General features: G+C 48.8%; 1 protein-coding gene across 1 annotated transcript in view; it reads right to left on the bottom strand.

The window, feature by feature from the left end:
- Window positions 1-18,540: 18,540 nt before the first annotated feature.
- The window catches only part of LOC144753921 (melanoregulin-like), a 144,808-nt gene continuing 135,411 nt past the window's right edge, over window positions 18,541-27,937 (bottom strand). The window contains exons 4-5 of the mRNA XM_078641449.1: window positions 25,158-25,321; window positions 18,541-19,592 (exon numbers count right to left, since the gene is read on the bottom strand). Of these exons, the coding sequence (XP_078497575.1) occupies window positions 19,374-19,592; window positions 25,158-25,321 (383 nt within the window). The 3' untranslated portion in view covers window positions 18,541-19,373. The remainder of the gene's footprint in view (window positions 19,593-25,157; window positions 25,322-27,937) is intronic.

Raw genomic sequence — 27,937 nt, 5'->3', positions numbered from 1 at the left:
CAAGGTTAAAGGCGGTATTAAAAATAGAGAAAAGTTCTCTAACAGGATTGTCAGGTTTTCTATACACAAGAAAAAATATTTTGCACAAACTATACGAATTTAGCATTTGTATGTTTCGATGGCTGCCCTGTCAGTGGTTTGGGACTCTGCGGTCTACAACGATCGTTAGACCGCTTCAAGGGCTTTACAGTTATGGTTGGCCATTCTCAACTCTTCTGATTATCAAGGGGGGAAAGGCTTATTGCAGACTTGGTGAAGAGATCCCTTTCTTGAGTGACCTTTGAAACTTCACAGATGTTCGTGCTCTGGATGCATGAATTTTCACTTGGAGCCAAGCAGGCATTTCCAGACCTGGCACTTCTCCAGCATTCCTCGCTCACCTTGGGTTCACATCATATTATATAATTGATCTACTCAATGGAAATGTGTTGTATCATCACAATGGCTGCCCAGTACCCAGGGGTTTCCAGTGCATATTAATTGCAGGATCCTTGTATAAGTGGTTCCAGTGCCACCTCACGTGTCACTTCTGTTTCCCCAAAAAGGATTCCATTCACTGTCACTCTTTCCACACATTACTAAGCTTGTTCCAAACCAGTTAACCAGCCTAGCCCCTATTCCAAGAATGCTCCACGTATAGCCAAGTCTTCTGTATGAGATTTGCCTGGTGTGACTATTCCTCTGTCAGATCTACAGTAGTGCTTAATTTGAGCCTGTGGTTTCCGGTGCTTGGCACCAGGCACTTAATTGTCAACACCGTTGCTTGCGACCGTCTGCCACAAGGTGGAGCTATCTTGATAATTTAGAGATGACCACAACAGGTAATTAGTAAGTTCATATAAATTAACAAGCATTTACAATGCAATAAGTCTCGCATTAGGAAAGTTTGAGCTATTAGTATTGTAAATGACACATTTTTTCTTTATGTGTTGGTTTTGAAAATAGCAAAATTAATAGCTTTGTCATTTACAATGCCAATAGTTATAACTTTCGCAAATGTGACACCTATAGCATTTGTAATGTAATATGTGTTGTATTTACGTGACTTAGATGTATTGCTATTACACATAACAATGACTTTTAAATGTATTTTTATAATTAATACTTAAATAAAAGTTATTGTAATTTATAACGGCAGTAGCTTAAACTTTTGTAAATAACTTTTGTGAAGATTATATTCAGTGTATTTTATTGTGACGAAAATCCAAGAACAGAAGTGAAATATTAACATCTTTTTGTGACATTTGTAATAAAGCTTGAAACATTGAGAGAACATATTTGAACCAGTTGTTGTTAAATGGTTGCACAGATTGATGCTGTGGTGGCGCTGAGTGATGTCGTGGTGGCGGCAAGTGATGCTGTGGTGTTCAGTGATGCTGTGGTAGCGCATATTAATGTTGTGGTGCCCCTGAGTGATGCTGTGGTGGTGCTGAGTGATGCTGTGGTGATGCGATAGATAGAGGGAGGGCGATAGATAGATAGAGGGAGGGCGATAGATAGAGTGAGGTCGATAGATAGAGTGAGGTCGATCGATAGATAGATAGAGATAGATAGAGTGATGGCGATAGATAGTGAGTGCGATAGATAGACAGAGAGAGTGAGGGTGATAGATAGAGTGAGGGCGATAGATAGAGTGAGGGCGATAGAGGGGTGGTGGGGTTGTTTGTGTGTGTGGGGTGTGTGTTGGGGGTTTGGGGTGTGTCTGTGTATGAGTGTGTGTGGGGGGGGGGTTATGTGTGTGGGGTTGTGTGTGTGTGGGGGTTGTGTGTGTGTGTGTGTGGGGGGGTTGTGTGTGTGGAGTTGTGTGTGGGGGGGTGGGGGTGTGTGTGGGGGGAGGGTTGTGTGTGTGTGGAGTAGTGTGTGTGGAGTTGTGTGTGTGTGTGTGTGGTTGTGTATGTGTGGGGTTGTGTGTGTGGGGTTGTGTGTTGTGTTTGGGTATGTGTGTGTTGTGTGTTTGGGTATGTGTGTGTTTGGGTATGTGTGTGTTGTGTGTGTGGTTGAGGTTGTGTGTGTGGTTGTGTGTGGGGGTTGTGTGTGAGGGTTGTGTGTGTGGGTTGGGGGGGTTGTGTGTGTGTGGGGTTGTGTGTGTGGGGGTTGTGTGTGGGGGTTGTGTGTGGGGGGGGTGGGGGTTGTGTGGGGGGTGTTGTGTGTGTGGGGGGTTGTGTGTGGGGGGGTTGTGTGTGTGTGGGGCTGTGTGTGTGGGGGGGGTTAGTGTGGGGGGGTTGTGTGTGTGGGGGGTTGTGTGTGTGGGGTGTTGTGTGTAGGTGGTTGTGTGTGGGGGGTTGTGGGTGGGGGGGTCACTGGTGGTATTCAGATGGGCTTGAAGCCATCTTCAATATTGGCTTTTCCTGGCATTTAGGCCCTGTGGTCCAAATCAACTGAGCACAGGCCGTAATTTGCACCACCACTTATCAATGTGCAGACAGTTTTACAATACGAAATATCAGCTGCAGGCCGCGTTTGGTATACAGGGTTACAAAAGAACGCATAGAGGTTATAGAACAAAGCAGTGGTGAGGCAGACTGATTAGATTCCGACTCACCATGCTGGGTTAATTTTCCCTCACCTGGAAAACACAAAAAAAAATCCTCCCCGGGGCCGTAGAAATCACGCGTCACAGCTGGAGCGCTGCGAAAGAAAATGGCGAGCGGAAACGCAACCTTACACCTTTCACCAGACCAAAACGTCAACTCTGATTGGACCTATGAGGAATATCTGGCCCCGGAAGCGAAAGAGGTTCTCCGATCAAACGAGAGAGGCTGCCGGGAACAAACAAAAACGGACAAGAACGGCAAGCAAGCTGAAACGTATGTGCTCAAGTTCACACCATGTTGGAATATGGAGAATTCAGGTCACGGGCTGCAGGCGTGGAGTAGCAGCTGCACCTTTGAGGAGCAGAGTTTGCATCAGCAGTGTGTTGTTTCTCTCGTTTCGTGTATCTCAATGCGTGTGAGATTTTTTTTTATAAACAATTTTATTGGTTTTGAACAAAAGTGTGTGAGATATTTATGTGAAGTTTACAATGTTTTGCACCAGAAAGTTTGAAGTTCCGTTAAGCTCTCGGCATTGCGTGGCGGGGGAGCGGCTTCCTTTGAAGTCTGATGGGGAGGGCGGGGGAGGGCTTCCTTTGAAGTCTGATGCCGAGGCTCAGACAAATGGTGTGGGATGTGGCTGGCAATGGTGTGGGTGTGCGATGTGCATGCGCCTGGCTGTGTGTGACCTAAAAAGTGGTCAACTGGCAAATAAAATGCTGCCCTGATGTATATCCTTACAGTTACTACATGCCCCCATGCTAGAAAGAATACGGGGATCCACGCACAAATACAATTCACTGGTGGTATTCAGATGGGCTTGAAGCCATCTTCAACAATATTGGCTTTTCCTGGCATTTCAGGCCCTGTGGTCCAAATCAACCGAGCACAGGCCGTAATTTGCACCACCACTTATCAATGTGCAGACAGTTTTATAATACAAAATATCGGCTGCAGTCCACGTTTGGTATACAGGATTACAAAAGACGCATAGAGGTTATAGAACAAAGCTGTGGTGAGGCAGACTGAATAGATTCCGTACACTCAACCGTACAGTTCTTGTTAAACATCAGGTGAAAAACGAGCTGACAATGTCGCGAAGGTAGCATGCAGACAATAAATACGAATACAGTGGTGGCACATACCCCATCCCCTTAAGCACAGAAAACAACCCCTTGGGAATGCACGGGTCGACTCACCATGCTGGGTTAATTTTCCCTCACCTGGAAAACACAAAACATTTTCTCCCCGGGGCCGTAGAAATCACAAACCACCGTTGGAGCGCTGCGAAAGAAAATGGCGAGCGGAAACGCAACCTTACACCTTTCACCAGACCAAAATGTCAACTCTGATTGGACCCGTGAGGAATACCTGGCCCCGGAAGCAAAAGAGGTTCTCTGATCAAACAAGAGAGGCTGCCGGAAACAAACAAAAAACAGACAAGAACGGCAAGCAAGTTGAAACGTATGTGCTCAAGTTCACACCATGTTGAAATATGGAGAATTCAGGTCGCGGGCTGCAGGCGTGGAGTAACAGCTGCACCTTTGAGGAGCAGAGCGTGCATCAGCAGTGTGCTGTTTCTCTCGTTTCGTGTATCTCCATGCGTGTGAGATTTTTTTTGTAAACAATTTTATTGGTTTTGAACAAAAGTGTGGGAGACATTTATGTGAAGTTTACAATGTTTTGCACCAGAAAGTTTGAAGTACAGTTAAGCTCTCGGCATTGCGTGGCGGGGGAGCGGCTTCCTTTGAAGTCTGATGTGGGGGGGGGGCAGGGGAGCGGCTTCCTTTGAAATCTGATGCCGAGGCTCAGACAAATGGTGTGGGATGTGGCTGGCAATGGTGTGGGTGTGCGATGTGCATGCGCCTGGCTCACATGAACTGTGCGCGATCCGCAGCTAGGTAGACTTTTCGGACCGCTTACTATAATCTCGCCTATCCCTACGGGATGGAATAGGCGAGACCTAAAAATAACTTACATGTCGCTCAAGCTGCTCTTATGGCATTGGGGGGTTGAAATAGTCTGAATTGTCACACATGTAGGAGTGTGAGGGTTAGTGTTGTGTTGGTACTGTCATTGGTCAGCATTGTAAGAGGCAATGTCTGGTGTAGACTGCAGTGGCATCCTGACGAGAGCCCTGGCACTTATTTTTGTACAAATTAAGCACTGGCCCGTGCAGTGCAAGAGTATACTTTGCATTCATATGTTAATCCACTGTTGTCGACAACTCTGACGTCAGAATTAACATCCCCCAAGCGCCTGACTCTGACTCACCACATTGGGTCTTGCAGATGGCTTAGCCTGTCTGGAATTCTGCCAATCAATTCAACTTGTGAGGCTGCATTCTTCTGTTGTCATTAATCCAGGACATGCTGGGCAGCTTCATTTCACGACTGCATAGATTGTAGCAGTGCTGGTGCAGTTTTTCACTGACATTTCCAGATTAGACAGACTGGACCATGTCACCTACCTTGGCCTTTCAATTTAGCAACCTAAATGCACTTGTATCAGAGAATCTGTCCTTGACATCCTCTCTGTGCCGTCATCTTGGCTGTGTCCATAACCTCGTAATTGAAGCATTCATTTCTTGAGCAGTGGCGGCCATGAAGGTACGAGGGCGGTGAGACGGGGGAGGCAGGGGGTCGCAGGGGGTTTTGAATAAAAAATTACAAAATCACTTACTTGATCTCGCGGCGTCTCTCCATTGCTGTGTCTCTCCTGGATCGAGTGAGTCTCTTCCAGGGATCGGGAAGCACCCAGGCTCCCCACAGCCAATCACAATGCTGCACTGCACCTTTGTGATTGGTAAGCAAGCATGCTCCCCTGAGCCAATCACAACGCTGCAGTGCAGCGTTGATATTGGTCTGGGCGCCGTGGTTTAGCTCTTAGCCAGGGAATGGGGGCAGGGGCATGTTCTCCATGCAGGTTGTAATGCAGCTTGCATAGAGAACATGCGAAGTGCGCATGAATGTCTGGCTGGCACGAGAGTGCCGGTCAAACATTCATGGACACTTTACAGAGTGAACAAACAATCCTCCTCCCCGATGTCAGGGTAGCCAAGGCCCGCCCGCCCTGCCCTAGACTGACCATACAAAAATACAATGATAATAACTTCAGTTAGTATCATTTTGTTTCGTCATTTACACTGCTCCGTGAGCATTGGGGCGATGTTCCTCCACCCTAGCGGGGAGCTGCTACTGTTCTTGAGTGAAAGCTACCTGTGTCAGAGGGTCGGTCTAAACTGTCTCAGACATACATGCATGACACCAGGCCCACATATGTTGTGCAATTGCACTAGTGAAGTTTTCAAATATTTGTGCATTAAAAACATTTTGGTGGCAGATTTACAAGACCCTTGCGACATCTTCACGACACCATTGTGTCACTTCTGTGACGCAGCGGCGTCATAAACAATGCGTCACTATGCAATAGATTTACAAGCCTTGGGCTACATTCTACCTGCATCAGGTATAATGTATGCAGAGTGGGCGTTCCATCACAAGGAAGCCCCATAAAAGTGAGGCAGTGAAATCTACAATATTTCTCTGAGTCACTTTTACGTCCCTGCTGTGTCAAAACCTTATGCCTGCTTGTAGCAGGCGTAAGGGGTAACGCAGCATGTTAGGTATAGGCTGCCCCTGAGCATTGCTGGAGTTACGTAACGCTTGTGACACGACTCCAGCAATGCGCTGTCCTTACAACAAAAGATGCGACACGCATCTGACTATCCTTATGCCTTGGTGCGCTGCATTGTATATGAGATGCATCTGTGGTGGCGCATGGGTAGTTTTACGTGTCGCATCTTTACTGGTGCATCCCTGCTAATATGCAGAGATGCGCCAGTCCTTGTAAATCTGCCCCTCAGTTTGATCAGCGTACGAGCAAACACGTGTGCAGATCGGTTCGTTCTATGCACCCAGTCCCTAAGGAGCGGGTGCATCACACTGGAGGGTCGGCCCTCTTCCAAGGCATATGTGAAATATCCTTGAGACAAAACCCTAGTGTTGAGAGGCGCGTGGCCTCCTCGGCTCCTGACATATCACACTGACTACTTAAGGGGGTCCCTGGAGGAGAGCAGGGTCTCTGATTGATGGTGATATGTATTATACAATTGTCCAAGCCTAATTGCTGTTAAAATGTAATCCTGTGTGAATTTACTATTTGTATATTTAGAACTCTAACCACTAGTATATGTAGTAAACTTTTATACTTACTACCATTCCAATGTGATTTTAGAGTTCATCTGTTTGTATCTCCTCCTTGAGTGACTTTCAACTTGTACATGTGCGATTTTTTCCTGTTTTATCTCTTCCTTGAGTGACTTTAAACCTTGTACATTTGCATTTTTTTCTGTTTGTATCTCTTATGTAACTTATGTAATCCAAAGTCCTTATGTAACACAACTGGTTCTTTTGTAAAGCGCTCTGACAACTTCGGGTAATGTTCTCGCTATATAAAATCGCATTAAATGAAAAATGAAAATGAAATGAAAAAATTGTGGCTTCTGGGGGGGCTGACTGTGGCCAGCTTCCAGTGGCTTAACTAAACTTGAGGGGGGCCCAGGCATAGTCAGAGCTCACGCAGCCCGTGCACAGTGCTGGAGGTAACCCCGGAGCCCCACCCTCACACGGGGGGGGGGGGGGGGGGGGGGGGTGAGGGTGGTTTTTTTTTGTTATGCCACTGCCTTTTCCAGGCATTCCCTCACTGCCACCCTACAACAATGCCCCTGGTCTCTCCATAGCCCCTCTCTCCAATACATTTTATTTTTTATTACACAACTCAGTTCATTCAAAGTCAGTTCTGTGATCTGCATGATACACCTTCTTTGCAGCAGGAACATTAACCCCCATGATGCAAGTCTTCAAAGAGCAAATAAGAGATAATTTTAGTTAAGACTGATCAGAAAAACGATTTGAGGGAAAGATATAAGGATGCTTCTTAGCAGAGTGACAGGGTACTTGCCATAAAAGAGAATCTGGCTGAGCAGCCGCTCTCAGGGCAGGGGCCCTCCTGTCCACAGCGATGGAGGGGCCCCCAGGAGCTCGGGCTACCAGACACCAGGGGCAGGGGCCCTCCGTCTGTCCACAGCGATGGAGGGGCCCCCAGGAGCTCGGGCTACCAGACACCAGACACCAGGGGCAGGGGCTACTGTTATGTCACTGCCAGCTTCCTTTGCTACTGCTACCACGGCCAGTAGCCCCCTCGCCCCACCAGACTCCCGCAGCCTCACACTCTCGGAATGAATGTCCCGGCGATTACGAGGTTATCGGCAGAGCCCTTGGCACGGCTTCCCGGGCAGACTGAGGGCTGGCAGCCCCGCGCCCTGGCACCCACATAAAAGCACTAAAGCCCGCGGCTTACACGTGCCCCTCCCGTAATTAATTGTCGGCTTCTCCACATTGTTCCGCACCCCTTGTCTGCAGCAGTTGCCTATTTATTAATACCGACCCCTTAAAATACACCGACCCGAAGATGACCCCGCCACCGCGCTGGGCACCTGCCACCGCGGGGTGACCTTCCCGGAGCTCTCTCCCGCTCCGAGTAAACAACCCCAGGGCCCCACCCGGGAATATTCACTCCGGGCGGGCAGAGCGGAGCTCGGGGCCCGGGGAGGGCGATAGAGCTGAGCTCAAGGGGAGCCGGACCAACAGGGAGATGACAGGGACAGTTGAGAGATGAAGGGACAGCAGAGCGGTATGAGATAGGGACAGCAGGGATATAGAGACAGGGACTTCACACAAGCGAAGGGACAGTTGAGAGATGAAGGGACAGGGACCGCAGGGAAATAGAGACAGTGACAGCATTGTAGCGTTGGGGAGGGCCCTAGGCCCGCATGGTGGGTAGCAGCAATGATGTGGACACAGACACCAGTTAGGGGTAGTGGGAATGGCCACGAGCACGTGCGCTCGGCCCCTTTTATTGCCAGCGTCATGTGACACCATGACGTCTGTGGTGGGTGGGTGTAAAGTGTAATACAAACACTCTTGAACACTAGACCGTGTTCATGCTAGGCCTCTACATCCCTCCCATTTTTTAATCGCAAAAACCCACACACAGAAATCAACCTGTGGGAAAAACAAACTGTATCAGGGTGCAGTAAAGTGTTCAACTTCCGCTGAGTCCTTTTATCCGCCGCTGCTTGGAATCACAGACGATGTACAATCTGCTGCGGGGAACATCAGTTCACAGTGGCACCGGTTTGGGGGTGCTCGATGGAACCAGTCTATTGACGACTCTGCGACAAGATTGTCCTCACAGTCCTTCTTTTACTCACGTCCATGGCGACGGGTGCAGTTAGAGTTCTGGTCGTTCGCCGGGGAATGATGCACGATTTCCGGTCTCGGCCTTAGCTTCACTTGTAGTCTGTGTCCTACTTGGCAAAAAGCAGATCCGTTGCAAGGCATCCCTCTCACTAGGATGACCCCTCTCGTCGGTGTTCCCCTGCCACGGGATATCCTTGAGGTCCTCTCTCTCGGATTTGCGCTGGGCTGGATGTGCCACATCAGGTTGCTCCTGCGCCGCCGTCAGTGGGGGTATGTAGCAGACCATGTGCCTCACCTCAGATTCCGCAGCCTCGTCCCGAGGTAGCTGTTGGTTTCTGTCTTTGCTTGCGATGTCTTCGCCCTCCCCGGACCTTTCGGATGGGCGTCGGAGGACCGTCTCTCGTCGCGGGGACATGCATCCCGGAGGCCTCTGCCCCTGAGTCACCACGGCTGGCATGTGTCCAGTGCCCGTGTGACCCCAAAGGTGGATGTCACGAACGGTCTCGCTTGCTCCTCTCCGCAGATCCTGGGTGTGTGGAAACATCGTCTGTCAGCTGGTCTTCTTTGCCACTGGTGTTCTGGCACTTGTCGCCTTCCTTCTCTTCGGGAGTGTGAGTGATCTTCCTGCACTCCTCTCTCTTTCCTTAGTTGGTTCACCGTGGTGACGTTGCTTCGCCCTGACTTCTCCTTCTACTCTCAACTGTGGCAACAGGCCACATGGATATACTTCCTTCCTTTCCACGGTGGCAGACGTGCCACTCAGATCTCTCCTTTTCTTCCTTCCTTTTCACAGTGGCAGACGTGCCATTCAGATCTCTTCTTTTCTTTCTTCCTTTTCGCAGTGGCAGACGTGCCACTCAGATCTCTTCTTTTCTTTCTTCCTTTTCGCAGTGGCAGACGTGCCACTCAGATCTCTTCTTTTCTTCCTTCCTTTTCACGGTGGCAGATGTGCCACACGGATCTCTTCTTTTCTTCCTTCCTTTTCGCGGTGGCAGATGTGCCACACGGATCTCTTCTTTTCTTCCTCCTGCATCGCGACATCACTTGGTCCGATCTTGTGTCTTCTCTCCTGACCTGGGTCCTCCATGCAGTGCGCGCACTCTGCATGTGCACCCCTGGTCTTGTCCCCGTCGGGGACACTTTCTCCTTCTTCCTCAGCAGCCAGAGTTGATGTCGCAAACCTTCTTTTCTTGATGCTTTCATTTCTTGATGCTTGTTGGTGACGTTCGGGGGTCCACGTCCGTAGACCTTTTCATGGTTGAACGTCATGGACCGGTTGGTGGTCCACTTCTGCCGATGCCTGGCAGGTTGCTTTCGGTCGTCCTGTCGGACTTTGCGCTACAACAGTTCCTAGGGGACCCGTTGTGGGTCAGCACTTGATGGGCGATCATTCTGCGGATCGGCTCCTGGGAGGCGCCATGGATCTGTCGCGGGTCGGCACTTGATGGGCGATCGTTCTGCGGATCGGTTCCGTGGAGGCGCCATGTCGTGGGGTCGTCCGCGAAGATTGTTCTGCGCGATGGCGCTGCATGCATTCTTCTTTCTGCTTGCGGTGGCTGTGCGTCGCCACGTGGCGCGTTGTTTGCGCACTTACTGTTCAGGGTTCTGGGACGCCTGTTGCGTGACGTTGGGTACTTGCTGCTTTGGCTGCCGTCAGGTACTTGATGCTTCGGACCGTTGGCGGGAGTAGTTGATGCTGCGGTGAGCGCCTGTGGCCACAAGGCGTCGCTGCTCTCTCCGTCCTTTGATCGCGGCAGTCTTTTCCCTGGACGTTCTTCCAGTGCTTGACAGTCGTTTCCTCCAGACGTCAGTGCTTGGATGTTAGTGAGGCGTTCGCGCCTCTTCCCACGTCGCGCTGGAAGTGGCAGCCACCGACTCCTTGCTGGAGTGTGTGGGTGTCTTCTGCGCTGTTGCGCACTTACTTGCTGCGTGAGTTTAGATGCTTTCTTGCTGCGGGAGTTTAGACGCTTTCCCGGGGGTGCTACTCAATCTGTTGCCCCTTGCTGCTGCTGAGTTCTCTTGCGTTGTGCAATGCTTGTTTTAGTTCTTGTGGATGTAGGTGCACTTTTGCATTTGGCCACTGGGTGGCAGTGATTGCTGGATTTGGTAGCAGCCTGTCTTGTGGGTCTTGTCTTCCCTGATGTGCACTCTACTGTTTCTCCCAGTGCACAGGGGGGGTGGAGCTGCTGCTGGGAACTTGTTTCCAACTGTCCTCCCGGTGAGTCTCTTTCTCAGTTTTGTGTACTTTTGGGGTGGGAGTGAGCAGGCATGATAGCTAGGCAGTTCTGTGAGTAGGTGTGTCTAGGGTTCCTGCCTGGTGCCCCGGCACTTTATTTACTGTCTCAGCGGGAGGGGCACGGTTATTTTCACTTTCAGCGGCGCTGGCCGCTTATGGACGCTTCATTCCTCCACCAGGGAGCCGAGGAGGTGGGGCACACTTGTACTCGGCGGCGCCGGCCGCATGCAGGCTTTGCAACCCTCTCCACCCTCCTCGCTCGCGGCAGCCTCCGGCAGTCCTCGCGCGGGCGGGGGGGGGGGGAAATGGTGATGCTTCCCCCGCAGGCAGGGGAAGCGCGTCGCCCCCTTCACTCCTCGCTGGGTGGGGGCACTTGAGGCAGGCCGCGGGTAGGCTCCGCCGGCTCTGCCTATATAAACGCTGGTACTCCTCCGGCCCTGCAGACTCTGCTCACCGGTCTCCCGCCGCAGCAGCTTCTACTCGCACACGCTGCGCGGCGGAGACCTGCCACTGACATCGCAGGCCGCGGGTAGGCTCCGTTGGCTCTGCAGTTTCTTTTCCTCTCGGGGGTGCCGTCGGCAGGCCGCGGGTGGGCTCCGCTGGCGCTGCAGAGTCTTCCTTCGCTGGGGGGGCTACCGGCGGGCCGCGGGTGGGCTCCGCTGGCCCGGATCACGTTGCGAGGGGGGTCGGGAGGCGGTTAGCTACTCCGCTCCCTCCCCCTCGTAGTCTTTGGTGATTGCGGGTCCGGCCGCACTGTATTTCACGCCGTCTGCAGTCTCTGTGCCCCGCCGCTTCTAAGCACGCACGCGGCGGGGGCGGGGGACGACTCGGGCAGGCCGCGGGTGGGCTCCGCTGGTCCTGCTTATTTATTGGCACAGTTCATGGCGGGCACTTCGCCCCTGGGGCTCACCTTCGGCCGACGGGCCAGATGCTCCGTCGCGGTCGCGGCGGGTGGGCTCCGCCCGGCCCGTGCACCTCTTCGGTGGGGGTCTTCAGCCTCGCGGCCGTCGCAGGTGGGCTCTGTGCGGTCCGCTGTTGCTTGGTGGCACTCGGTGGCGGCGGTCGACGCGGGTGGGCTCCGGTCGGCTTGCTGTGGGGCTCCCGGTCACTGCGGGGCTCCGACGTGCCCACCGGCTTCTCGGCGCGCTGCGCCCCGCTGCAGGGGATGCCCTCTAGGCGGGCAGCTCTCTTCCCCTTTTTCTTGTAGATTAGCAGTGGGTAGTGGCATGCATGGGCTGCACTACCGGCCTCGTCGCCAGTGTAGCGTTGGGGAGGGCCCTAAGCCCGCATGGTGGGTAGCAGCAATGATGTGGACACAGACACCAGTTAGGGGTAGTGGGAATGGCCACGAGCACGTGCGCTCGGCCCCTTTTATTGCCAGCGTCATGTGACACCATGACGTCTGTGGTGGGTGGGTGTAAAGTGTAATACAAACACTCTTGAACATTAGACCGTGTTCATGCTAGGCCTCTACAAGCATAGCGGTAAAGGGACAGTAGGGAGATAAAAGGACAGGGACAGCAGAGAAGTGAAGGGACAGAGGACAGATGAAGGGACAGGGAAAGAAAAGTGATAAGAGACAGGAACAGCAAGGAGATAGGGACAGGGACAGTAGAGAGATAAAGGGGCAGGGACTGCAGGAAGAGGTGAAGGGGCGGTGGAGAGATGAAGGGAGAGGGACAGCAGAGTTATAGACAGGTACAGCAAGAAAATAGACAGACAGGGACAGCAGAGAGATGAAAGGACAGGGAAAGCAGAGTAATAAGAGAGAACAGCAGGGAGATAGGGACAGCAGAGCGGTACAGGGATAGGGGCAGTAGTCAGACAAAGGGGCAGGGACAGCAGAGAGGCGAAGGGACAGCGGACAGATGAAAGAACATTCTGCGGCTGTGGAATTTTCCACATAATTATGGATTAGTTCACTTGCCAAATAATCCATCAATTTATGTATGATTTGCAACCTAACAAAAAAATTGTTTCTAATTCAAATGGATCAAAAGATGCTAAAACCGCCTCTACACGTGTTAGCCTGATGGCAGGCCTTTTGTCATACAGAGGCAGGTCACCTTCACCTTTCAGTTGTTGATTGCTGTAGTTAAGTGTTAAACTGATATTAGTAGGTGAAAACTTTACTCATCCAGTGCGAACACACATAAAAGTGACAAAAGCACAAAGAAATACTGCTTCAAAATATGCCACATTATTCCACATAAATTGCCATTTCTTACCATGTAATTTGGTCCTCCTCTCCTCTGCCAGACAATGTTGTCCTCCCCTACCACATACTTCTAGTGGCCCTGCATATGATACACTATCTAACTTCATTTTGTGCTTAAATCTTTGCAGTGATATTTCCTCTCGTAATGTTTTATTATTTTTGTACCCCTTACCACAGTCACAAACGTTTTGAAGTTCGTTGTTATTACTCCGTGCCTGTTTTACCTTCTTTGGCCAGTTTAGGATTGTATTAGTAACGAATATTGTGGACATAATATTTGCCATGACCTATTGCACATTTAAATGCAAATTGATACTTGTATAGCGCACTACTCACCCGCAAGGGTCTCAACACTTGTACGAATACCGCTGTGGAACCCATCCTGGCTTTCCCTGTGAGGTGTCCACTCCTGGGCCCCCCCCCAAGGTAGAGGCCAGGCATTTTAGCGTTGTGGGGGCCATGGTTGTGGAGATTAAGCAAGCTATTGCCCAGAGTTGCAGAGTGGGACTTCATGATTGGAATAGGCACGGAGGCGAGAATGATCAGGTCCGTGGAATTTTGAGCCCAAGACCCGTCGAGGTGGGGAATTGAACCCTGGTCCCGGGCCAGACCTCTGCATCAGGGTCTGCTGCTCTAACCATTGAGCCACACTTCTCCACATTTGACACCCGCCACAATTAGACATGTATATTTAAGCATTGTATAGCCAGATCTTCAGATGCGGTTCAGAAGTTGTAGTTTACTCCCAACATTGAGAGTAAAAAATATTTTTCATAAAGTAAAAAAGATAATTGGATTATTCATGTGAGCATGGTTATTGTTGGTAAAAAATAGAAATGTTGATTTTAAGCCACAACCAGGTACTGCTATAAGGATGATCCACTCTTTCTTTATAACTGAACAGTAACAACAATGAAAAGATATATATTCATCTTATAAAAATAGGGTATCCAAAGAAATTTGATGACAGTGGATAAGTCCGAGGGTAGTACAGGATGTGTGTGCTGTGAGAGCCAGTGAAAGGAGGTATGGTCGCTAAGGCAGAAAAGGCAAGGTTGACTCATCAGCCGCTGGTGGAGGCTCTGACATCTGAATGGGAAAAGTTAGCCTGAGGCGTCATTGGTCCTTTGGCAGTTCTGGGATGAGGAGTCAGGATGCCATATTTGTGCAGGCTACAGTTCATTCTGGACTACGGTCCAGTTTGTTGAGGGTCACCAGCCCAGTTGTTGTTTAGTTTTTAGCCAATGTAGGTCAAAGTAAAGTTTCGCCAAATTGCATTGCAGAAGGTATTAGGATATTGGACTATTGGAAGTTCATTGAAAGTGCTAGTAAAGGCTGGTAGAGGCTTAGGCTTTTAATTTAATATTTGCATTTCTCCTTCTCCATGTTTAATGTTTCTCCATGTTTAATGTAGAACATTCTAACCGCAGTGTGTGGGACTTTCTAATACATTTATAGCCTTTCTGTCTTGGGCGATACTGGTCATTGAAGCCTCTCTCCCATGTGATAGACCATTTCTTACGGTTCGACACATATCTCTGGGAGACAGTTTAACAGCTGGTATAGCAATGTTCAGCTCGTGCTCTTAAGCATGCAAGATTGTCACGTACAGAATGTAACTGATTACCAGTGTCCAAAGATATATGATCCTCATAGTAATGGACTAGCAGAGTGTGCTAACCATTTAACCAAAGAACGGAGAGTACTCTTTTGATGTGTGAAATTAAGATGGGATGGGCAGAATACTGCAGAAATGATCTAAGCAAGCAGGATACAAGTTATTTGTGCCAGGGAATGGGGGAGTGCTGGGGTGTGGGTGGAGAGAGAGACACAGAGGAAGAGAGGGAGCTTGTGAGAGAGATAGAGCACATTCCTGGAGTGTCAGTTGAGACTGTCCCTCTGCTGAGAGATGCACTGGGGTGGCTCCTTTTGTCATCATTATTTGGAATACTTAGACAATATAGTCTGCACTTTGTCTCTAGTCTTGTGACACTAAAGACGGTACTATAGAAAAACGACAACTGAAACAATAGACAATGTTAGACATTAATGAGCAGTTCCAAGGTGCAACTGAAATCAATCAGAAAGTTCTCAATAGTAGACGTAACGATGTCCAAAGCTAGTAGACCTGGTGCAACTGGGCCGAGTAAAAAAACACTGCAGCCCATCATGAGGTTACAACACAGAAGGAGGAGGCGAGAAGCAGCAGTAAGAAGAGTTTGTTTATTGAGAGACAGAGATCCCTGGGGCACACGCTCTGTGTTTTTTTTGATGGGGAGTTGAAAGAGCCTTTCTTCCCACGTGGCATGGACCCCCAGGCTTTTTAGTGCTATGGGGAAGTGCTGGCCCATTGCCAGACCTCCTTTCGACACCCAACCCCTGCAAACTCCAGGCATTAGCAAGCTGAGAGAGCACAATGGGCAAGTGTCATTATTCCTGGAGCTTCCTGGGCAATCCAATCCCTTTCCCCAGATCCAGGCATAGGTCGGTTCAGGAATGTGAGTACATCTTTTTAGGACCCCTGCGACATCGTGAGCTCACCCTGTAAGCATTGCAAGAATATTTTGGGCCCTAGGACAATATTTACTGCCATGTTGCTTGACAATGTGTTGCACATTTGCTGCCTAAATTTTTAAAAAACTTTTTTAAGAGCAGGCAGGGGTTCCTGGGACTCCCCTGCCTGCTCTTAAAAAATGTTTTTGTCAACGTTCAGAAAGGGAAAATGATCCCTTTGGGGCCCCTTTCCCTTTTAGCGAAAGGGTTGCCACTTCATGTTTGTAGCCAGCAAAGTATTAGTGTTTTGCGGCAGAATTGCATGTTACTGAAGCACTATTTGTGTTTCATACATGACAAAAAGCGTTTTTGTTTTTGCAAATGGCCCAATTCTGCTAATCGGACACTTGGTGAATGCAAAAAAGCTTCATAAATCTAGCTCCAAGTTCTTACGTGACCACCCCTTCCCTGCACTTTATATTTGACCCAGAGATGAGGTTATATCATTTCCAGCCCCCCACCACACCCAAATGTGCCTAATGAAAAAAGCGTGTTGTTGAGAGACCGCCCCCAGGTACCATATCCCTTATCATTGGTAGGCATAGAAGGAGAGATGTATCGTTGTCTTCCCCAGGTATTGGTGGGCTTAGGTAGAGAATGCACCACAAGTGCTTTGTGAGGTCAGGGATGAGCCTGCTCTTAGGATGAGAATGTACTCTGAATATTGAACAGGCGTGTACCCCTGCCCTGAGTGTTTGACGCCACATGAATTTGGTATCCTGACTTTTCCTATGGCCCTAGTGTACAACTTACTTAGCATGGGTTCAGACACCTGGGCCTGTGCCTGCCAACAGGAGGTCTAGGAGGTGTCTTATGACCTTGAAGAGCGCACCCAGTGTGCCCGCCGAAAAAGACAGCAGGCTACTGCCCTTGGTGCATTGCTTAAAGCGGTGGTGGCAGCATAACATGCTTTTTGTTGATGATATTGTGATCAGACCTTTTTTTTCTTTGTGTCAGTGAGAGTGTGGTCTCCTAACATCTCTCATGTAAAGTTCCACTGTTGTCTGAAGAGCCAGAACTTTGCACTGATATCCTGTGTGCCTGTCAATGGCATGTACGTGTGTACAGTGAGCATGTGTTACCTGTATGGTATCAGGACTGTTAGCATGTACACTTCTATGGTAGCAGCTGCATGTGAGTCTGTATACTGAAGGCAGTAGATTCCATGTGGCAGATCTCTGGTTCAGAATGGCACAAAATGGAGGGTGAGGATAGCTTCACCAAATAATGGAAGTGGACTGCCTGCCCTCATAGATTCAGATGGTGGAAACAAAAATACGAATCTGAGGATCATGGCGACATGGCTACCTTTAGACAGTCCATGAAGGCTTTGGTAGCTAGGAGCCACTGATTGGTTCTTCCTGAGCACCATCATTTGGTAGATGGTAGGGTTGATGCACATGACAGCAGTTTCTGGTGTTGAAAGTGAGGGCATTTTCAGGATAGGCCTGCACATTTGTCTGTCCCTGATACCTACTTCGGGAAGGCTGATGACAGCCCAATGCAGATATTTCAGATTTCATTGTACTCATGTTTAGGGCACTTGTGCCTGGAGACATCTCTAAAGCTACTTGCTGTGAGATGCATCACCTTACATGAAGGCTGTTTCTAGAGAGGAGACTGAGAAGGACACTTGAAAGAGAACAACCTCAAATGTGTTCTAAAGTTTAGATTTGTAGGTCCACATCTGATGTCTGGAAAATGTGTACGTAAGTGGGATCCCAACCACCCCACTGTATTCCAGTCCCAAGAACTTCTTGAACAAGGAAGGGAGTGATCCACCAAGTAGGCAAAGAGCTACGTGTAACCAGTACTGGTGTCTGCTCTCCCAGGGGTAAGAGGGCATCAGCTGAAGTCTGCATTTTCTTGTGGAGGAACTCAGGGTCTGTCCAGTACCTAGAATCAGTCTCCATGGACAGAGAGAGAAGGAGCGTGTCTGGCCCTGCAAGAGAGCAGACTGTACAGGAGGAGAAGTCCAGCACTGTGAGGAATTCCAAAAGAAGTGGACAGCATTAGAAACCGGAGCCAGGAGCGACCTGTATAATGAGTGAGTCTTCTAGTCTCTCTGTGCAGTTCTGTTTGAAACCTTCATCAAAAACTCCACCAAAACAACAGTAGTCATGTCTACTGCCAGCCACTGTGGGCTAAGAATTGATGCTGCCAATGCCCAGGAAAGAAGGCACATGGTGGCTAAGTGGTGCTTGGTTGGCCTGGGAGGCTGCAACTACACACCACTGTTGAGTGGGGCTTGGTCAGCCTGGGAGGCCAAAAATGCAGAAAAGCTCTGCCATGACATTTAGATGTGCTGTGATAATCCATTGATACTGGTGGCAACGAGAGACTGCCCTGCGGATGGCAGCACCCAATGCACCACCCAATCTGTAGCAATATTGGACTGGTACTACGAGGTGTTACATGCAATATAGACATGCTTTGGGAAACTGAGGGGCATATTTAGAAGTTATGGGGCGAAGCGTGTCATTAAACCAAGAAGGCTAACGACACGCTCCGTCACTTTAGAAATGCTGGGCTACACCATATTTAAAGGAATATGGTGCAGCCCTGCGTTTGCCCCTAGTTGCCTAGCGCCAACGCAGGCCCCTTTGCACTATAGAGCAAGGGTGTCTGTGTTGCAGGGAAAGATTGTTTATGTGCAGGAAGGGAAACCTTCCTGCACATAAACAATCTTCAAATGCCATTTTGTAACTTCAATGTGTGCTGCTCAATGCCGAAAACATAGAAATTGCAAAACATATATTTTTTTTAAATGATTATGTGCAGGAAGGTTCCCCTTCCTGCACCTAAACAATCATTGGTGTTATGCTGTTTCCATGTGTGCTGCACAGAGCAGCACACAAGGAAACAGCAAAAACGAGGAGAAATTAAACAATTCTTCTTGTTTCGCCATGGTACCACCAGGGTTACCCTGGTCTTAATTTTGGCGCTGCCCATATTTACGCCTTGTAAATATGGGGCAGCGTCAAAATCAATGGGTGTTGCGGTAGAATGCCCACCGCAACACCCACTGCCCACCCCTTTTACGCTAAGCATAGCGTGAAAGGGGGCCTTATGTACAAGGCAGCGGTAAGCCATGTTAAGTGGTTTATCACTGCCTTATGAATAAGGCAATCCCTCTATTCACTAATCTAGTATTTAGTCCTGTGTTGCAATTAAACGACTTGCTTTTACAGAAAGTGAGGCAATGGTCTGGACGTTACACTCTGGGCCCCGCACTCTCCCTCCCTGAGAAGTTTGTGGCTGCTGCTGACCCCGGCTACCCAAGCATGGAAAGGGCTGCATTTGGCCCAGTTTGCAGAGCTATAGCAGGATAAACCCAGGGGCATCAGTGGCAGAGTGACTCAATTACCCCAGATGGGGCTAGTAACCCCTGTCCGCTCTGTGGCTCCGAATGGGGTCTGACACTGCAATTGCCCCCCACCTAGTCCTTGGTCGGCTCTTGGATGAGGATGTGTGATTGTCCCATCTACTTCTTGGTGGGCTCGCTAATGAGGGTGGGCCATTGCCACATTGACACACAACCCTGTCCCGTCCAGGAGCCGGGTCTTGGTTCTTCATTCCATCAGGTTGACCATGAAGCTTTCCTCGTCCATCTCCTGGGCCTCTTCCTCATCTGTCTCTTTGGGCTCGGTCCCCTCCAGGCCTGTGGACACCAGGACAGCAATGAGATCTGTATCCAGCTCCCTCTCGTTGGGCTCCTCGCTGCTCAGAGGATAGTACTGCTTCGCCATCGACACAAACTGCTCCCCCACATCCAAAAGTATCAGGCGATCCTGGGGAAAAAGAGTGCAAAGAGAGGGTATTAAAATACAAGCCTCAGTGGGTGCTTGGGTCAGGGCCCACTATGTCTGTGTCAGGGCTCTCTCGGTATGTGCCAGGGTCAGAGCTCACTCATCTGGGATCAGATGAGGACTACCTCAGTCAATACTGTGGTTCAGGGCTTCCTCAGCTTGTACCAAGGATTCAGTCTGCCTCAGTCTGTGGCAAGTTCTCAGCTCCTTCAGTCCATGCTGGGATCTGGGCTTTGTTAGCCTCTGCTTGCTTCTCCTTTTCTATGAGGGGCTTCCTCAATTTGAGATTGGCCCACTCAGTGTGTGATGTTATCCTGCAGTGTGTGATGGTCTCCCTCACTGTGTGATGGGCTCCCTCCATGTGTGATGGGCTCCCGCAGAGTGTGAGTCTCCTGAAGTGTGTGATGGGCTTCTGAAGTGTGTGATGGGCTCCTGAAGTGTGTGATGGACTCCTGAAGTGTGTGATGGGCTCGCTCAGTGTGTGATGGGCTCCCACAGTGTGTGATGGGCTCCCACAGTGTGTGATGGGCTCCCACAGTGTGTGATGGACTCCTGATGTGTGTGATGGGCTCGCTCAGTGTGTGATGGGCTCTTGAAGTGTGTGATGGGCTCCTGAAGTGTGTGATGGACTCCTGAAGTGTGTGATGGGCTCCCACAGTGTGTGATGGACTCCTGAAGTGTGTGATGGGCTCGCTCAGTGTGTGATGGGCTCCTGAAGTGTGTCTGATGGGCTCCCTCAGTCTTTGATAGGCTCTTTCTGTCAATGGTGAAGTCTCTAAGCCTGAGATGGGCTCTTTCACTTTCTGACAGGTTCCCTTGTTATTTGTTGGGGTCCTTTAGGTTGTAACCATCTCCCTCAGTCTATGTTGTGCTCTCACAATATGTGATGGGCGCCCTCGGTCTGTAATTGGTTACCTAAGCTTGTGATGTGTTCCCTCAGTCTGACACAGGATCTTTCTGCCTGTGAATTACTCCCTCAGCCTGTGAGGTGCTCTTTAAGGGTGTGATGGACTCCTTCAGCCTTTGATGGGCTCTCTCAGTCTGAGATGGGCTACATTCAGTCTGAGATTGTCTCACTCAGTATGTGATAGGCTTCCTCGGTCAGTGGTAGACTCCCACAGTATATGCTGGCCTCCTTCAGTTTTTGATGGGCTCCCTCACTCTGTGATGGGCTCTCTCATTCTAAGATGAAGCTCTTCACCTTATGATGGGCATGCTCAGTATGTGCTGTGTTTGTTAAGTCTGTTATAGGCTCTCTCGATTGTGGTGGGCTATCCAAGTCTGAAATGGTCTACTTCAGTTTGCGATGGGATCCTTCAGTGTGCGATTGGCTCTCTCAATATGAGGGCTTGGCATCCTGCATAAGGACTCCTATTCGTGTCATACGACGCCCTTATCTGTTCCGGGTGAGGCTATTCAGGCTTTACATTTTTCCATCAACGCACCCCACTCCATCCCGTTTAAGGGGGTGCTTATTTATAGACCCCCTGGGCCTAGAGCGGATTTCACTCATCATCTGCTTACTATTCTGGAACCATATTTTGGATCCGAGTCAGTCACAGTTCTGGGAGACATGAATTTCCACTTGGAAAATCTCGAGGTAAATGACACCAAATGCCTCCTAGATACCTTATCGGCCTGTGGTTTGCAACAACTAGTCAAGGGTGCCACTCATCAGGCGGGCCATACCTTGGACGGAGTTTTCACAAATGATAGAAGGCTGTCAGTGGAAGCACCTTTGGCGCTCTCCTGGTCAGATCACTTCGCCGTCCCTCTGTTATTGGAGATGATCCCTACCAATAACATACCAAAGGGTCCCAGCAAAATGGAACTTAAGCGGAATCTGAGGAAGGTGACCAATGATTCTCTGGCACCTTTAACCTCTACCCTTCTAACTTTAAGAGATGAGGACATTGATTCCGCGGTGCAGAGGTTCGAAGATGTTACCTCCGCAGCGCTGGATGTGCTTGCACCTCTCTCTTTGCGCTACAATGCTAGAAAATGTCCTTCGGCCCCTTGGTATGTTGAATCCCTAAGGCTTTTGAGACAAGCCTGTAGAAGGCGGGAACGGTGTTGGAGATCTAGTGGGAGCATGCAGGATAGAGAATCTCATAAAAATCTTTTGAGGGAATACAGGACGGAGCTCATTAGAGTCAAACAAGAATACTTTTCAAATCTTACTGGGGCTCTTACTTCATCAAAAGAGCTCTTCAACATCGTCGACTCTTTAATTACCCTGAAGACTCCTGATCCTGTTACTAACTCACAGCAGCTGTGTGATAACATAGCTGAATTCTTTCAGGATAAAATCGACGATATTGTCGCGACTCTTGAGCTCCAAAGGATCTCTGTATCTCCACCTGTCCTTCTTGTTCCCCAGGCCTCCCTCGATACTGAACCAGTCGGACATGCAAGTTCGAGCTCGCTGTCTACTTTTCCTCCACTTTCTTTACAGGAACTGGAAGTCCTGTTGAGTAAGACTAAATCTGGCTCGCCCCTCGATCCCTGTCCTCTCCATATTTTTAACCAATGCAAGGAGACCCTCTTGCCCCCGCTACTTCAAATAATGAACAAGGCCTTAAGCGAAGGTACTTTCCCTTCCCAATGGAAGAAAGCGGTTGTGAAGCCGCTCTTGAAGAAGCCGTCATTGGACCCAGAAGTGCTGAAAAACTTCCGCCCCATTTCGCTGCTCCCAGCCCCCGCTAAGATGCTGGAAATCCACCTACACCAGCACCTTTCTTCCTTTCTGGAGAGCGCCGGTCTCTTGGATCACTCGCAGCATGGCTTCCGGAGGGGTCATAGCACGGAATCCGCCCTTACCGTGGCGCTTGATAACATCCGCACCACGGTTGATAGGGGCGGAAGTACGTTGCTGATCCTTCTGGATCTCACAGCTGCTTTTGATACCCTGTCTACCCTCGTCTTAACATCTCGTCTAAGGGAGATAGGGGTGGAGGGGCAGGCGTTAAGCTTGTTAGCCTCCTTCCTGGACCGGAGGGAACAGAGAGTGAAGCTGGGAGAGTTCCTATCTCCATCCCTGCCGCTGAATTGGGGGGTCCCACAGGGGTCGGCGTTAAGCCCGACCCTGTTTAACATCTATGTGACCCCCCTGGCCAGGCTTATTAGATCTTTTGGGATGGAGGTAGTATCCTACGCTGATGATACGCAGATCCTACTGTCTCTCGCCGAGTCTGTCAGCTCCTCTGCCTCCAAGTTTAGACTCTGCATGGAGGCAGTCGCCCTCTGGATGATTAACAATTCACTGCGGCTAACTGGCGAAAAGACAGAGATCCTCGTATTCGGCGAGAAGGATGACATCTGGTCGGCGGAATGGTGGCCGGAATCTCTGGGGACCTGCCCGGCTCCAACGCGGGCAGCACGAAATCTGGGGGTCATGATTGATCCCTCCCTTGACATGGCTCTTCAAGTAAGGCGGACCATATCTACCTGCTGGGGCATCATTGCAATCTTGCGCAAAATCAAATACTATCTATCTGTGCAAGCTCGAAAACAGACGGTCGTGGCCTTGATAACATCTAGGCTCAACTATTGCAATGCCTTGTATGCCGGGGCCAATAAAGGTCTGCTGCGAGGTCTCCAATCGGTGCAAAACGCTGCGGCGAAGTTTGTCCTGGATCTCCCAAAAAGGTCGTCTGCGACCGCTGCCAGGAAATCCCTACACTGGCTCCCAATTGAGGCTAGGATCTCATTTAAAGTGCTATGCCTGGCATACGGTGCGTTAAACAAGAAGGAGACCGGAGACATAAAAAACCTCCTCTCCTTGTACTCACCTGAAAGGAACCTCCGCTCCTCGTCGAAACTGCTCCTCACTGTACCTCGGGTGCACAGAGCCAAATGGGGAGGCAGAGCTTTTTCTAACCTGGCCCCAAGATGGTGGAATATGGTTCCCCTGGAGATCAGGAGCCTACCTTCAATGCCTTCTTTCAGAAGGGCTTTAAAAACTTGGCTCTTTGGCAGAGCATATCCTTAGCCTTGGGTTTTAGCCTTTGTCTCTTTTCTGATTTTCTTTGTAGGCGCCTTGATGCCTTTGGGCAAAGTTGCGCGTTTATAAATTTATTTTCAATTCAATTCAATTCAATTCAATTCTGGGTTCCTCGATCTGTGACCTGTTACCTTAGTATGTGATGTGCTACCTCAGTCTGTGATGGGCTCCGTCTGTTTGTGGTCAGCTCCCTTGGTCTATGAGGGGCTCTTTGAGTCTGTGATGAACCTCTTCACACTTTTACGGGCTCCCTAAGTCGGAGGTGGGCTACATTTAGTCTGTGAAGGGCTTCCACTGTATGTATTAATATTGCTCAGTCAGCAGTGGGCTCCCTCAGTATATGCTGAGCTCCTTCAGTTGGTGATGGGATCTATCCTTCTATGATGGGCTTTCTATATGTGCTGTGTTCCTCGGTCTGTGACTGTTTATCTCAGTATCTGATGTGCTTCCTCAGTCTGTGATAGGCGCTTTCTGTCTGTGGTTGGATCCCTTGGTCCCCTTGGTCTAGGAGGGGGTATTTGAGTCTGTGATGACCTCTTCAAACTATCATGGGCTCCTTCAGATTGAGATGGGCTACATTTAGTGTCTGGTTGTCTTCTGGAGTATGTGATAAGCTTGCTCAGTCAGCGGTGGCCTCCCACAGTTCCCCTGTTTTTGATGGGCTTCTGAGTTGGGTCCTCTCCCTTTGTGATGGGCACCCTTAGTATCTGCTGAGCTCCTTCAGTCTGTGATAGGTTTCCTCAATCTGTGCTGGGCTCTCTCGGCCTGTGATAGGTCCGAAATGGGCTCCTTCGTCTGTGATGGGCTTCCTGAGTCCAGTGCTGGGCTCCCTGTGCCCCAGGAGGGAAAAAATACAGCTCCGATGCTAGTACTTGCCTTTTGCAAAATGTATTTGTTTTGGTTTTATGTTATATATTGTTATTGTCGTTTGTATATGTGCCACTGGGCTGTGGCTCAGTAACATGTCGGCATTTACCTGAAATTGAGCTCTTTTTAACTTTAGCAGGCCGTGATTCTAAGTCAGGGAGAGACCGCACACTCAGAAAGAGACTCCCACGGGTAGAGAGGGCATCGAAGGTCACAGGGAAGAGGAGCAGCCTGGTTAGAGAGTACAGACCAGAGAAAGAGGGGTGGCACATTGAGAGAAAGAGTTGGCAAGAGAGAGAGAGGCCCCATTCAGAGAGACGTCGAGAGGGAGGGAGAGACTCGTAGCGAACGAGAGAGAGAGATGGGAATAAAGAGAGAGAGGTATAGTGAGAAAGAGATAAAGGGGGAGGAAGAGGAAGAGGGGGAGACCTAAATTGAGAGAGAAAGAGGGAGAGAGAGAAAGAGCGAGACCCACATTAAGAGAGGGATCATGATGGGCGAAACGACAGAGCTTGGCAGTGACAGATAGGTGTGAGAGACCTGTATTAAGAGATGGATATATGGGGACGAAGAGAGAGACTCATCCATGGTGAGTAAGTCACGTGGGTGAGACAGCTGAGACAGCCGCAGTAAGCGAGACATGTTTTGCAGGGAGGGGAGCCCTGCGGGCGACTCACCAGCACGAAGATGTATCTCTCGGGGGGGCTGGTGTGCTGCTCGAAGATCCGGCTCTCGTGGGAGAGGGCGGTCAGGAGGCGCAGGGCCTCGGAGGGGTTCTTCAGGCTCTTGTAGGGGGTGTTGGAGGTCACCGTCAGCAGGGCATCCGCCTCGTTACTGAACCCTAAAAGGAAGAGACAGTCTCAGTGTCAACAAACCCGCAGAGCTGCGGTGACCCGGAAATGCTTCTGATGGTTGGTTAATAGCTAAACACACGCTCAGAAGTCTGACTCTTGTATCTTATTATTATTTTTTTTTCAAAAGATTTTATTAGAAAATGTTTTTATGTACAGTACAAATATAGTGAAGGCAATACTAGTGTTGGTATACGCTGTTGGGGTTACAGTAGGCATATCGTTGACATGATTGGTCACGTGTACATTAGATACGCAATGATGACCTTGGCGTATGCTGCATTGGTGGTCTTATGTATTACCCTCTTATCTGAGAATATCGGGCCTGAGAAAGTGTATTATATGATGACTTCATCCTTGCTCCCTGGAAAGCAATATTCCATATTTGAACACTCTGAACTTTCCTGGTTGTATCTGGTTATTATGCATCATTTTCGGATACCTCTGTGTACAGTCGTTCCATGTGGCCTATGTAGGTTCAAATCCAGAGTTACACTACAGTTAAAGCTACATTTCCACTGTGCCGTGCTTTTTAGGTCTGGCTTTTGAAACAATTGTAGCTGTCGTATCAGACTAGGATTAAAAAACAAACCATACCTAATACACATAAATAGAGAGTCTTTTGGTCAATGGGCTTCATCGATTGGTCTGTTAAAATGTAATTCACGTTTTGTACCCACCCACCAAAGAATAATGCATGGGACAATGGGTCAACTCGCTTTACCAACTTGCAACATTCACTTTGAGTGACTGTTCATATCCCCCTAAAAATAGTTCCAAGGGTGTTTTATGTATTTTTTTAATATTAATTTTAAATACTGGCTATTTGCTTGTCTCCTGTATCAGCTGTCCAGTCAGAGTCTGATTTTACATTTCCTTAATAAAGTTGATGTTATAAAATGTTTAAGTGGCACTGTAACGTTGCAGCTGCCTGCAATTTGAGTGCTTAGCTAGTTAATGGATTCTTGTTACCTTGAAAAAATACTAGTAATCCTTGTAATTTAATAAATAGCAGTCGTGAAACAGCCATGACAGTAAACATTTTTTAATCTGTTAACTTTAATTGCAAGCATGTAGCGGCCACGTTTCGGTGTTTGCTTTCATTTTTTTTTTGTTTCATTTTTAAAAAACTTTTTTGGTACATGTGCTTACAAAAAAAAAAGAAAAAAATTAACATTGCACCAGCTCACAAAAGCCAGATGTATTGGCTTGCACAGTGCTTATTTACTAATGAGTCTGGCTCGGAGGAGTGCGCCTTTCATAAACTGCTTGCCCTGGCATGACACAGGAAAGCCTATCATGTGCCAAGTTCAGCTACTATAATTTATTCTATGGAATTTTTTTTATGGGGTGATTTATTGAGTGCACGCCTAGCCATAAACACAGCAGAGCAGAGTGCTGTATATAGCAACAAGATATATTGCCAACATGCGAGGATACACAGGATGTTCTGAGAGCTGATCGCCTTTCACCTCGAATGCATTGCAATTTGGGCTTATGGTAACTCGAGCTGTGTTTACATTGTGCTCCATCTTGTATCAACGTCACCAAGATCACGAGTTATTGTTTTTGTCCTTCATTCCAAGTTGAGAATTGCAAGACTCTCAATGAATAAATTGATACCCGCCCCCAGAGGCCTCTTTGCCAATGTATAGAGGACGTTTCAGCTGTCCCAGGCTATGAACATACAATCTATCTATTGACCTGCTGGACTGTGCGAATGTCTACATATTCCATGTAGTGCTATTATGAGAGAATATCCGATTTATTCTGTAATAAAATGTTACAAATTGCTTTTTCTGTATTGGTGCATATCCTGAGAAATGTGTACCCATGTAGGCTATAGTAATGTCTTTTTCTAAAGTCCTATAAAATGACATACATTTCTAGGGGGAAAAATCTCCCCTTTTCCACTCTTAGAAGGTGAATCTATGCTGAATTTCACCTAGAACTGTACTGAGTTCTTTGGACTCATGATTTATATGGTTTGCTGCTAAACTCCCTAACGGCATATACTTTTGAAACCTGCCTATAATCCTTTATATAAAGCTTTGAACCTACAATCCTTGTCTGTCATTCTTATTAGAATGTTCATCATCTGCTACTGAATTCAAGAGAGTGGCGGCATCAGTCGGGGAGCACCGAAGTCCTTGTGGGACTACACCGCTCCAGGTCCTAGGTGTTGATGTGACTCATGAATAGGATTTAGTGAAACGCATTCACAGTAGTCAGGACAATAAGTGCTTACAAATTAGACCAAAGTGGTTACAAATGAGATAAAAAACAAAACAACTTAACAGTTAACAGACGATTAGTGGTAAGCAAGTTGATAACTCAGCTGTAGCTTCACCCTGTGGTTTATCTGAAGCCACCATGAAGTGCTGCCATAAAGCAGACCCTAAATAATGAGTGTGAAAAAGTTGCATCAACTTTACTCTTCCCCAATTATGCATTGCTTCCCTCCAAATTGTGATGGTAGCCTTATATTCACACAGAAGACACAATCCTCCAGATTGGTGTATCACTATGAGGATGAGACAAAAAAGCCTATTGTGAAGATTGCTGCTTTGGACCCTTCAGTGTTACCTCCCTGACAATAGCAGTGC

The sequence above is a fragment of the Lissotriton helveticus genome, chromosome 5_1 (assembly GCF_964261635.1).
Source record: "Lissotriton helveticus chromosome 5_1, aLisHel1.1, whole genome shotgun sequence".
Lineage (NCBI taxonomy): Eukaryota > Metazoa > Chordata > Amphibia > Caudata > Salamandridae > Lissotriton > Lissotriton helveticus.
This window is presented reverse-complemented; position numbering and strand designations above follow the sequence as displayed.